The 12,135-nt window shown below is 47.3% G+C and overlaps 1 protein-coding gene across 1 annotated transcript in view; it reads right to left on the minus strand.

Annotated features, from left to right (window-relative positions):
* BCAS4 (breast carcinoma amplified sequence 4) overlaps positions 1-12,135 on the minus strand; it is a 366,480-nt gene that overhangs the window by 299,279 nt on the left and 55,066 nt on the right. The window contains exon 2 of the mRNA XM_086932459.1: positions 8,578-8,649. Within this exon, the coding sequence (XP_086788585.1) occupies positions 8,578-8,649 (72 nt within the window). The remainder of the gene's footprint in view (positions 1-8,577; positions 8,650-12,135) is intronic.

Raw genomic sequence — 12,135 nt, forward strand, 5'->3', positions numbered from 1 at the left:
TCTGGGGAAGCCCTTGGGATTCTCAGGCAGTCAGCCTGCCCCCCTCTCTGCTGCGCAGCCTGGCCCCGGTCAAGCCAGAGAGACGCAGGCCCAGCACCCAAAAGGAGCAAGCTGGGTAGTGGGGTTAGCCCTTCTCGTTCCCCTCCTTGGTGCGCAGCCTGGCCCCGGTCAAGCCAGGGAACGCAGGCCCAGCACCTTAGAGGAGTGGGGAGAGAGCGTGGAGCGAGGGAGGGAGAGCCCTAATCAGGTGCTGCCATCAGCTGATCCTAATGATCAAAATGCTGAGCATCATCCATCAAATGTGAATCAATCAATCAATGAATCAATCATGCGACTTTTGGGGCAGCCCCATGCACCCTTTTATACTGGAGGCGCACATAGGGGGTCCCCTGCCGATTGGTCGCTTGAAACCTGTAGGAGAGTAGGGTCTGCAATCCTATGATCACCCCAGATTTTTGCTTTTTGCTTCACTGGTTTACGACTTCCCTGGCTGTGGGCCTGCTAATCAGACCCACAGCCTAGCTGTTCTCTCTCTAAATTGACTCACATGTACCTTAGGTGCATTTACCAATTGGTACTGGGCCACCTTATCAGCCCCTGTACACAGGGCATAGGTTTTCCCAGGGCCTACCAGGGGCTGCAGCATGTATTATGCCACCCCTGGCTGGCCATCTAAATCTGACACAACTGGCTGCACGACAGCTGGGGCAAGGTGGTGTAAGCACCCTTTGCTTTAGATATAGTATTCCTATATCTAACCCTAAAATGGACACATAGATTCCTATAAGTCACTCCTATGGCAGGCCTTAACAATCCTGAAGGCAGAGTGCTTGGAATTATGTGAGATGGTGCTCTGGCATGAGCTGAGCCCGTCTGCAGCTTGCGGAACCAAGTCCTAATAGCTGTTCTATGATAACGCGTACCATATACTCTTAAGTGCATTATAATCCTCGCGGTTATTTGCTATCTTTGGTATCGCTTTATCAAAACATGTCGAGTAAGGTGTCATACGAATTGGAATACTAACCCCTCACCAATTCTGGCGACGGGGTTAGCATTCCACCCTTCTAGAGGGACACGACATGTATGTAACTGTGAACCCCGGTTAAAGTTAACTCAAGCCTCAGCATCACAAAATGGATGCTGCCACCACAGACACAAGTCTGACCTCCTGCTGCTGGGAGTCCTTCCAGCGAGGGAGGCTTGGACAAAGGGTTTCCTGTCGGGGCGGTGCTAGCACCGTCCCAGACAGGGTTTTGTGTATCCCAGGTAGGCAGGGCTTTACAGGAAGGTGACTGCAAGTGGCACCCCAGTGCTCACTATGCATAGGCCGGCTTGAACCAGTTCCAGGGGCACACCAGCCCCTGAGCTGGGGAAAGTCCGGACAGGGGAGAGGGGTGTAACCACCCCCCTTCCTGGTCCCACCCATGGGCAGGACCTAGTCGCGTACCAGCCCCTTTCTTTAGAATAAAGGTAGGAGCGGGGACCCTTCCAAATTAGATCATCTTTGAATCCTGAAACTACTTTCTACGAAAGGAACTCTCGACTTCTTCTTCAAGATTTCTCCCTTGTGACTAAGGAGTAGTCACCCTGCATCAGCAGGCACCAACTAAGCATTGCGGTTTGCTGTAAGCCTCTCCTCCGGATCAAGACTGCCCAGCTCGACGAGAACCGGCTTCCCTGGCACCTCTGACCTCTACCTGCATCATCAGCCCAGCTGAGATTCGTGGGTGTGACGAGACCTCGAGGGACCGGCCATCTTCAGAACTGCACGACGCTTGCCCAGCACGACCGCCGAGGGATCCTCGAGTGAGTGCTTTGGGGTTTGAGAAGCCCCAACTCTGAGCAGCTCCAGCACCGAAGTCCAGCTCCCCAGCATCCACGAGATCTGCGTGGGGCCCTTCTGCTCTTTGCTGCTCACCGCGTTGTCCGGCTACTTGCCTGCTGGCTTGTGGCCCTCTTGACGACGATCCACGACACTTCCACCGCTGGTCTGGTTGCTCCAGACTGGCCCTTGCTCCCCTCCAACAGAGGAGCACCCCGGACCCTCCTGGTCCACTCCAGACGCCATCTTGAGTCCACCGCGTGGGCTTGCATTTGCCAAGAGTTGTTGCCCCAATCCGGGGTCCAGCATCGTCGACAGCAGATACCTTCGTGGGACAGCTCGCACCTCCACCCTGGTCGCCGACAATGCCTCCTGGTCCGAGAGACTGCAGAGCCCAGCGTCGCCCACTCACCTGGTCGAGGTGACTTCGTCCGGTGCCATCCTGGTGCCCATCTAATCACTGGCTAGTGATTCAGAACTTGGTCCCCTCTGCTTACAGGTGTCCTCCATCTTCGATCCAGGCTTGGATCACTTCGAACTTCATCACTGGTCGCCTGCCAGCAACTTCTTCTTTCAGGCTCCATAGACTGCAACGAGGATTCCCGACGTCTTTTGAACCCTATGCAGCCGCGGCCCCTGGGCTAGGTAACCTAAGCACTTCGGTGCTCCAGCATAGCTTAACTATCCAAGGGTCTCAATCCTTTTTCGTTTCAGCTCTACCTAGTCGGATTCGTCCGATAACACTAACTTTACGAAATCTAGCCCCCATAGACTTTGTCCCGCATCCCGCGTGAGAGTGCACACTCTGCACCCGATCCCCCTAGGCCTCCTGCTCCTAAATTGAAGGTTCAGTAGGGTAGTCCTAGCGATCCTAAAGTCTCTGAGATTAGTTACTTACCTGCTAGTATTTCGCATTCCACTTTTGTAGTATATGGTTTTCCGTGCCCCTCGGGCATTCGTGTAAATTGTGCGACTTTAAGTATTTTCGTAAGAGCTTTGTATTGTGCTTAGCACCCTGTCCTCATAAAGAGTCCAGGGTTGTTGTGTTCTAAATAAATATCTGTTTATTTTCATAACAACTTGTGTGGTGTCCTTTCACTTGGTGTTCAAGGGGTATATGTGTTGGTATAACAGCTGGCTTAACACGCCCTCTAGAGTTTAGCCTAAAGACTGCTCTTGTCCATGCTACTAGGATAGCTGGTCTATCAGGTTGACTTACAACCAATCATCAATAAGGGTCGTTTGGAATGATACACAGTGATCACTAGAATAGTGAGCACTACATATCATGCCAACTTCTCACAAAACCAAGCTGACCAATTGGCGCCCGGCGTTTTCCCGGGCTCAGCTGGTGTTCCCTCTCATTTCCACCCTCGATAGGGGTTTGTCACGGGTCCCTCACCGGTCTGGCTGTGCCTCCCCAGCCTGTGCGCTTGGGGCATCTGCAGTGCTGGATCCTGGGTAGCGGGGAGGTGGGGAGCCCATTGATTTATGGAATTGGTGTTCCTGGAAGGACTCGGATCTCTAGGCCTTTACAGCTCACACCCGCCCGCCCTCCTCCATCCCCTAATCATTCTCTTTCAATTCCTAGCCAATGTAAAGGCCAGTGGAAATGATGGTGCCCACCTCGTGCGAAAGCTTGCTTACACAGGCCCAATATCTCTGCGGTGCGTAGACAGTTCTTTTAATTCAAATTCAAGTGGATGTTCTCCCTACTGCATACTGCTAAGATGTTCTCCCTACCCTACTTCACACTGCAGGGACATTTGCGCATGAGCTAACCCCTGAGCCAGGTTTGGAAGGATTCGTATGTAAACCGTCCTCCTCACAGCTATAACACACGAAGGCTGCACACCAGAATGACACAGGCACGCGCACATTCCTGGCGCGCTGAGACCCCTGGCTGCAGCCTGGTAACGTGACGTAGGCTGCCAGCACTTCCCGCCAGAGTGGAATGCGCACCCCTGCTGCACGCAGCAGCTCTCACACACGGGCGGGAGGAATGCAACTGGAAATAGAGGGAGGTGATAGGAGGGAGGGGGTGATAGGCGGGAGGCAGGGAGACCGGGAGCAGTGGGTGAAAGGGGGGCGACAAACTAGAGAGATCATGGGGAGAGTGAAGGAACGGGTGTGAGCAGGACTGAGAGCGAATGAAGAACGGGCAGAATGAGGTGGAGGAAAATAGAGAAAGGGTGAGATTAAAAGAGAACTGGAAAGGCTGGGGTGGGGGTGGAGGGAACGAGAGACGAGTGGTAGAAAGAATGAGGCATGGATTGAGAAGGGGAGGAATACGTGTAAAAGGGAGGGCTGGGCTCGGATATAGGAAAAGAAGCGCAGGGAAGAAAGACGCGTGGAGACAGGGAGGGAGGGGCAACGCGGAGTGGAGTGGGCAAAGAAGGAGAAGAATTACAGTGAAAGAGAGGAAGGTTTGGAGGGAGAAACTTAAGAGGCCGAGGTGGCGGAAGGAAAAAGGACGGGAGGGTGATAGACAGCAGATGAGATAGGAACAGCAGAGATCTGTGAACACACGAGTTAACGCAGCCTGCGCTCCCAAGGCTCATGGGCTGGGGCATTTCTCTTTAAGAGATAAAATGTACTCATTATCTGCAACGCTTATCAGGAAAGCAAGGGTATCCTGCACTATAAGGAGCTACACGTGTTGTTGGATTGGTCCTTCCCGTCGAAGGCTAGGGCCATGACTTCCTGCAGGCTCTGCTGGTGGGTGAGGATGCACTGCACTCAGATGTCACGTTTGTGGCAAAGCCATTGGCTTCCCTTGCAGTGGTCTCTGTATTGTATTGTAATTGCAATTATATAGAGCTTACTACCCCTGACGAGGCGTCAAAGCGCTTTTTCGGTGAGCAGCACGCTACTTCGGAACCCAGTGAGGATTAGTGGTGAATTAGTATGATGAAAATATGAAAGTCATTTGAGTGGTGGATATGTTAGTCAGTTATTTGGATTGATTAAGAAGGATAGTGGAGGGATAGAGAAGGGGAAAAGGTTTGCATTTATTTAGCGCTTGCTACCCCTGCTGGGGTGTTGAAGCACTTTTTCAGTAAGTAGCACGCTACTTCGAAAGCAATACATTGTGGGCGAAAGTAACATAAGTGCCAGGTGAGCTGTGCTTTGTTATGTTGCGTTTTAGATGAAAAGTACTAATTTTGTGTTTGAGTCACACTGCATCGAGTATTCAGTTTTATATGGTTTTTAACAGCTCTGTTGTGATTGGAGTTTCATGTACAGTTGTGTCTTAGCGTACACAGAGTGTTCTTCTTTCTTTGGCAGTGCTTAATTTGAGCCGGTGCTCAGCACTGGAACCTAATTGTCAGCACTGGAGCTTATACCACCAATTAAGGGCACACTCATTTGGAATGCGGGGGATATTTCCCATAATTACAGAATGTGAAGCCATGCTGAGACTCGAAACAGGTTCCCCAGCTCCGGAATCGGCAGCTCTAGCCATTCAGCACTGGAGCTTATACCACCAATTAACCCCTTAAGTGCTGATGACGGAACCGCTCCGTCATCAGCTACGGGTGAGCTGTGCTGATGACGGAGCGGTTCCGTCATGGCCCGCTCGGCGCGCCTGCGCGGCGCGAATTTCGCGCCTGCGCTGACGTTCTATTGAGTGGGGCGGGCCAAGACGGAACCGCTCCGTCACAAGCACAGGTCAACCGACGCTGGTGACGGAGCGGTTCCGTCACCAGCATGCGGCCGCCGCGCAGCCGCCCCGCCCCCTTAGCACTGCGGCAGAATAGCCGCCGCAGTGAAGGGGTTAAGGGCACACTCATTTGGAATGCGGGGGATATTCCCCATAATTACAGAATGTTGAGCCATGCTGAGACTCAAAACAGGTTTCCCAGCTCCGGAATCGGCAGCTCTAGCCATTAGGCCAAGTCTAATAAGTGCTGGGGCTCTAGTCATGAGGTAGTTTGCACCAGCACATTTCTTCTGTTAGCGCTGCCTCCTAAGGACAGCCACAGCACTTTTTATATTGCAAATTAACCGCAGTTCTTTGGCTGAGGTTATAAACAATTCCAATCAAGACAGTCTAATTGTGAGGAAGGTGACAGATTGGGCGAAAACGTGTATTTTGTGCATGAGGCCTACACCATATGGCCTTGGTCACAGATTGACTCCAGGAGTATGCTATAGAATACGGGTCCAAGGCAGCTGGCAGGTGAATGCATTTTCTAATATATAATTCTGCTATATTACAGAAGATAACCCATGTTTTTTTGTGTGGTACTGACTTTGTAAGGGGTATAGTTATTTATTTAGACATTTTCTATAGCGCATCTATACCAACTGGTATTAGTTCACTTTAATTGAAGGAACGGTATATTTCAAAGCATGTCAAACAAGCTAAGCAGAGCAAGGTAGAATGGAGAAAGAACAGGTAGATACATGCAGAGTGCATATTTTGCAATCCCCAAAGGATGTGTGGATAAAAGAGTTAGCTTGTGTTTTTGGTAATTTTCCGAATGAGAGAAGAGTGGGTTGGTTACTCACCTGAACAGGTAGGGAGTTCCACCGGTTGGTAGCTATCCTAGAGGGAGACTAGCACCTTATGCTGTTTTTAAATTGAGTCAAGAAGAACAAAGTCCTTGCTCTTCAGACCCTATGAACCACCCCAAACTCTCAAATAAACTGGATTAGGAGGGTTTTTCTCACACATAGTCTTCAATGCCTGATGGCAGTGAACAACCTTTACAACGCAGCTTTTACCACGCAGTGCCTTTACGACGCAACTTTTACAACGCAAACCATTACAACGCATTGCGCTGGGGGGCGCTCTAGGATAGGGAATCGATTTAATTTACTATCCAACACCTTCCCCACTATCCATGGGGACTGGAGTTGGAATAGTAAATTAAACAATTCACTATCCAACACCCAAAAGCACTATGCGTTGTAATGGTATGCGATGTAAAAACCGCGTTGTAAAGGCATGCGTGGTAAAAGCATGCGTTGTAATGTCATACATCCCCTGATGGCAGGCAAGGATTTAGCAGCTGTATGTGCTCTTCACTGACGAAGTCGATGCATACATTTGATGTCTTTGTTCTCTAGTCATGATGTTCTTGCAGACTACTCAAGGATGAGATGATTGCTAAACATGCCCTTGACCCTATAATATTGGTCTTCCCTATACAAATTGGGATTCTCCAACTAGTTCGGCAGGGCATAGGTAGCTCACAAACACTCTCTCTCTCTCTCTCACACGCACACAGCCATATATTCTTTGTCCTGGCAGGTTGTTTGCAAGCTGGGTATGCTAGCCTTCTTTGAGACAGGATGAGCTGCTCTGTATCCAGGTAACTGTTCAAGTAGATAATGCATGTGTCTCCACATGCATTAGATATGTTAAACCACTGAGGACTATGATGCCCATCTTGGGGGGCTGTTTTCATCAGAACCAGTGTCATTAGAAGCATTTATTGTGGTCATCTCCATGTCAAGCCTCAGTTAAAATGGTGCAGTGCTCCCAATTACATTATTGTGCCTTCTGTTGTCTTGCTTTCCTTCTGTGTGGATTTGCCTGCGTTTGCTTGGCGGCCTTTCCTTCTGTTGAACATTACTTCTCAGCAGTTCTTTTTCTGCACATTCTTTGTAGAGATCAGTTTTGAAATGTTCAATACCTCTGCGCTTCTGGTTTCTTAAAGGAAGCTTCTCAGTAGCATTTTGGAAAGGAACCATTGTTTTTCCCACATGGCATATCTCATTCACTTGGTGCCTGGTATTCCTGTTCATTTCTCACAAAGCTCTGATGTTTCTGCTTCTGTTGTCCAGGATCAAAATGGAGGCTCTAGGAGAGCTTCAATTAGATCTTGGCATTGCTAACTTTGTTACTAGTCTTAATAAAGTCCCAGAAGCGATCTCTGACTATGACCTCATCCTAGCCCCCCCCCCATATATGGAAAGTAGCCAGTTTCGCCTCCCACCTCAACACCTCTGATTATCTCTGCTCATAGTTTGTAATTAACAGTATAGTATCATACAGGGCTGTGTAAATATCACTATGTACGTAAAAGTGTCAAATTATAGGGTGGCACATGTGACTAAACTGTGCATAACAATGCAGGAAATCCCTCTTTTACATTCATCATGCATGTAGTCTTCGAGGCTCTGAAAATCACAATAAACCAATTAAATAGCTTTCGTCATCAGCTTTCTGGGAAATTAAACAAACATGTACAAACGGAAGTTATTTTTAAACTAATCCAAAATATCACGCCATGACATATTCCAGTTCTCTTGGTCTCCATGATGCTCCGGGTGGTCATCCCGAGGACAAGGAAATAAAACAAAAAAAAACCTGGATATTGATTCTCAAATATCTTTCTTACATGATACAGTTGCTTGCTAACTACATTGTAGCTTCATTGTCTCTCGTTCTTTGGGGACGTTTAGAAAACGAGTTCGCTTGTTTGCCCACAAACTAGTCATGCACGCGAGCGCCACCTTGTGGTGTAAGCATCATATCTCAGTCTCTAAGCCATTCCTTCAGAGGGCTGCTATCAAGATGGCTGACAAGTCAGCAGCGTGAGCTGCGCTTCCTCAGACACGGTATCAGATTCCGTACGACGCGGAAGGCTAGTTACGAAAACACTTCTTGAAAATGCAAATGTACGTTTTAGTGTGAAGTGTCTGTTTTTGGTTTTGCAAGTGGATAATGTGTGTGGAAAAAACAGGCTGTAAAAAGCGTTAGGTAATTTAAAGGTATGCAGAAAGAAACATGAACATACCATGTCTGTCATGCAACAGAACTCATCCAGCCTCATCAGCAATTCTTCTATGGTGTCTTCCAGTTCCTTTACCTGAAGAAGAGAAGTTCATGTTAAAGCAGCGCTTCTGCGGTAAAACATTTTTAAGCAAAACTTCTGTTTGCTAATACATTTAAATATTTTATATACTGTTGGTGGAGCATGTGTAGTGTACCCCAACAATGGCTACCTTTTACATACCACACAGGAAGCGAGGGAGGAGGGACGTTATTTTCTGTCTTATATAAAGGCCCATTACAACCTTACTGACAATTATGCTAAACCTCCCGAGAATTGTCAGACATCCCTTGTCTCCATGAATGTGCAGAAATCCCCCTGGCCAACACTACTGACACAAAAATGAGTGGAAAAGACCACATATATCACACACTGATTAAACGCAAGGTATAAGCTTAGTATATTTTACCAATGTCAACAACTTTTGCAGTAACGCTGTATTGACGTATTGACATCTATTTGTGAGCCAACTCTCCCAGAAATCAACTGCTCAAAGGTGCATTCTTTGGCTATTATGTTACTCTGCTGATTTAATTGGACAAACCTCATCTCTGCAATAGTTTTTTTGAAGATTCAGAAAAAAGCCAGAAAGGCTGACACATGAACACACAAGACAAGTTAACCTTATTTGCTGTCTATAGTTCCAAGTCACAAATGCAATGTTTCTTCAAGATTTTACCGCCCTCACAGTTCACCAAGTGGCTCTCGAGTAGGGGTGTCCAACTTAGGTCCAGGAGGGCTTAAATCTAAGCCAGATTTACAGGATAGCCAAATAAGATTAAGATGTACATACCATGACTAAATTGAACTGATTTATACATAGGCGATGACATCATGAAAATTTGGCGTAGACCTCATCTTCGCAAACTAACACCTTATTCCGGTGTTCCAGACCTGCTCTTCACAGTTTCAATCCAAAGTAAACAGAAATATACATTTGCACAAAGAAAATCATCTGCCTTGTCTCCTGCATGTCTTGTCTTGTCCTTGGAATGTTGGGTTAATTTTTAGGGGGGTATGGTGATAATCAAATTGTACGGGGAGCCGTGGTTAGTGGTTCTGCCTCGAGACAGAGGGAGGACAGGGACCATGCAACAGCCCTAGAGTCTATTGTCAAAGAACTCAAATTAATGCAATTTCCAGGAAAAACCCCTACACTTACGAAGTTACACCATCAGTTTAAGTTAATGGATGGAAAAAAATGCCATTGTCAAATTGTGGCAAAGAAGTATAAATTGTGTAGAGGCGGCCCATCATTATGGGTGGAGGAGCTCCATCCACTTTGATTTTGCGAAGCATGAAGAGTGTCTGTGAGGCTGAGCAAGGGTCACCCTGACAGCCATTAACGATGTTAGGGTAGGTAGCCAGGTTCTCGATATGCACTAAAAGCTCAGTTGCCTGGCAGCTGAAGCCAAGCTTTGCCAGTTTGAAGTTTTGACAACCCTGAGGGCATGACCTCATCAGCCCTGCAAAGTCTTCTGAGAGCAGTAGGGGAGCTTCTCCAATAGCTTCTGGGCTCTTCAGGTTAGCCCTAAAGTGCCCAGGAATGTCTATCAGTGACACCTCATCATAGAGTGGGATCAGCAACTATCACCAACCTCATCCCTCTATGTTACAAGTTCCTCCTCTCAATGGCAGACATGTGGCAAGATTAGCCAATGAGAAGTAGCAGCAGAACCTTCTATTTTGCCTTTCCTTCTCTGAAGTATCCAGCTCCTTGTGGTGCCTTCTGCTCCCCCTTCTCTCATCATCGCTGTGGCCCAGTAAGAACTTTTTTAATGTTTGGGTGCATGCGTGCATATATGAATATAGGTATATTTGCGTTATGTGTAGATAAATGGGTGTGTGTGTGTGTGTATGTGCTTGCCAATAGTGGGTGTGAGAGTACAGGTGTGTGCCCGCCTCACTATTGTTAATAAGTACTGTAATTGTGCTGGTGGAATCAGCTCAGTTATGTTGCAGATCATTGTAAAGTGGGCTCAATAAACTTTGCTCTAGCTTGTCTGATCTACTGTTACAATGTAACAGAAAATCTTCACGCAGGGGTTTGAACTTGTCAGTAGTTGAATGATTAACCAAATATAATTTTGTTAGGCTAGACAAAGACGAATGCACATATGTACATTCATAATGTCAAAATAGTTTGTAAAAAACACAAGCACTAAGTTAAGATACAATTTATTTTAAAAAAAAAGGTGAAACTTGCTCCAGGATGTCTAATACCGAACAACACACATAGTTGGTCAGATTCATAAAAGTATGTGTGATCGAAGCCTCTAAACTCCTGTCTCCGTATGTTCCTACACGTCAGCTGAGGTTAGGTGGGGTAGGCTTGGTGTGCGTTCCTACTATCAAAAAGGCCAGGATGGGTGGTCGGTCTTTCCGCCTACTGGCGGCTAAACAATGGAATGCCCTCCCGACGGAGCTCCGGATGGAGACTCAGAAGAGATGTTTCAGAATTTTTTTTAAAAAGTTTCTCCTTCCCCAAGAATAGTTGGGTGAGGACTCTGGGCTTCTGATTTCTGGCTGACTTTACCGCAGCGCGGGGACACACTGGCATTAGTGTAAGCATTGCGCTTTACAAATGGACTTATTATTTATATATTATTATAAACCTCTCGTCTTTGATCTGCCCAGATGTACATAGCTACGGTGATTTACAATTTATATGGACTCTTATATGGTGAAATTATACATTTCCAGGAATATTCACGGTCCTCCATGCATCCTTCAGTGGGACTGTGGATAGGACTTATGGAAGAAATACTTACTTCAGGTTACACATATACAACTAAGTAGATTGCATGAGCAGTGTTATTCTTTTTTTTTTAAACACAGAAGAATGTTATGAGTTTCTTAATTAAGGTTATAGCACCAACAATTTTACTTGACTGCATATCACGGTTATTCTTTAACTGAATAGGACTCTAGGCTTTACATTATAGCAAAGTTTACATATACAGATCACTCCCAAATGTTAGCCAAGAGCAACGCCAACTTGCAAGTGTTCACTCCTGACAGTGATTGGTGTCCTTTTTTGTGGGACCTGGATGGCCAGGCTGCAGAGCAGCAGTCGAAAAGTTATTAGGGCCCGAGTGGCAGGAGTGGCAGTCCCAACTACGAAGAGGGACAAAGAGAAGTGGTGGCAGTATATGAGCTCTCCCTTGGAGCCACCCGCCCATTTGGCACACTGGCCGCTCCTGCGCAACCATCACTACAGAAAATGGGGTGGTGCACAAAGTCCGAGGCATATCTGCCAAGAACAATGATTCGCAGAACTGATGGAGCGTACAGGCACGTGGCACTCTTAGATCATCAGGCACTGGTGAAGAAGCAGTAATGAAGGTTGCAGGCACATGGGTCTGCGTCTGGGCATCTCACGATCACCGGCCTTGGTGAATATGAAGCACACTGGCTTCAAACTGCAAACAGGAGAGCACATACGCATTCGTTGGGCTAAGAAGTGATTTACAGCTCTTGAAATGCGCATGATCGGGTCTCTGACTTCCTCAAGACAAGAAG

This window comes from Lissotriton vulgaris, chromosome 7 (assembly GCF_964263255.1).
Source record: "Lissotriton vulgaris chromosome 7, aLisVul1.2, whole genome shotgun sequence".
Classification (NCBI taxonomy): domain Eukaryota; kingdom Metazoa; phylum Chordata; class Amphibia; order Caudata; family Salamandridae; genus Lissotriton; species Lissotriton vulgaris.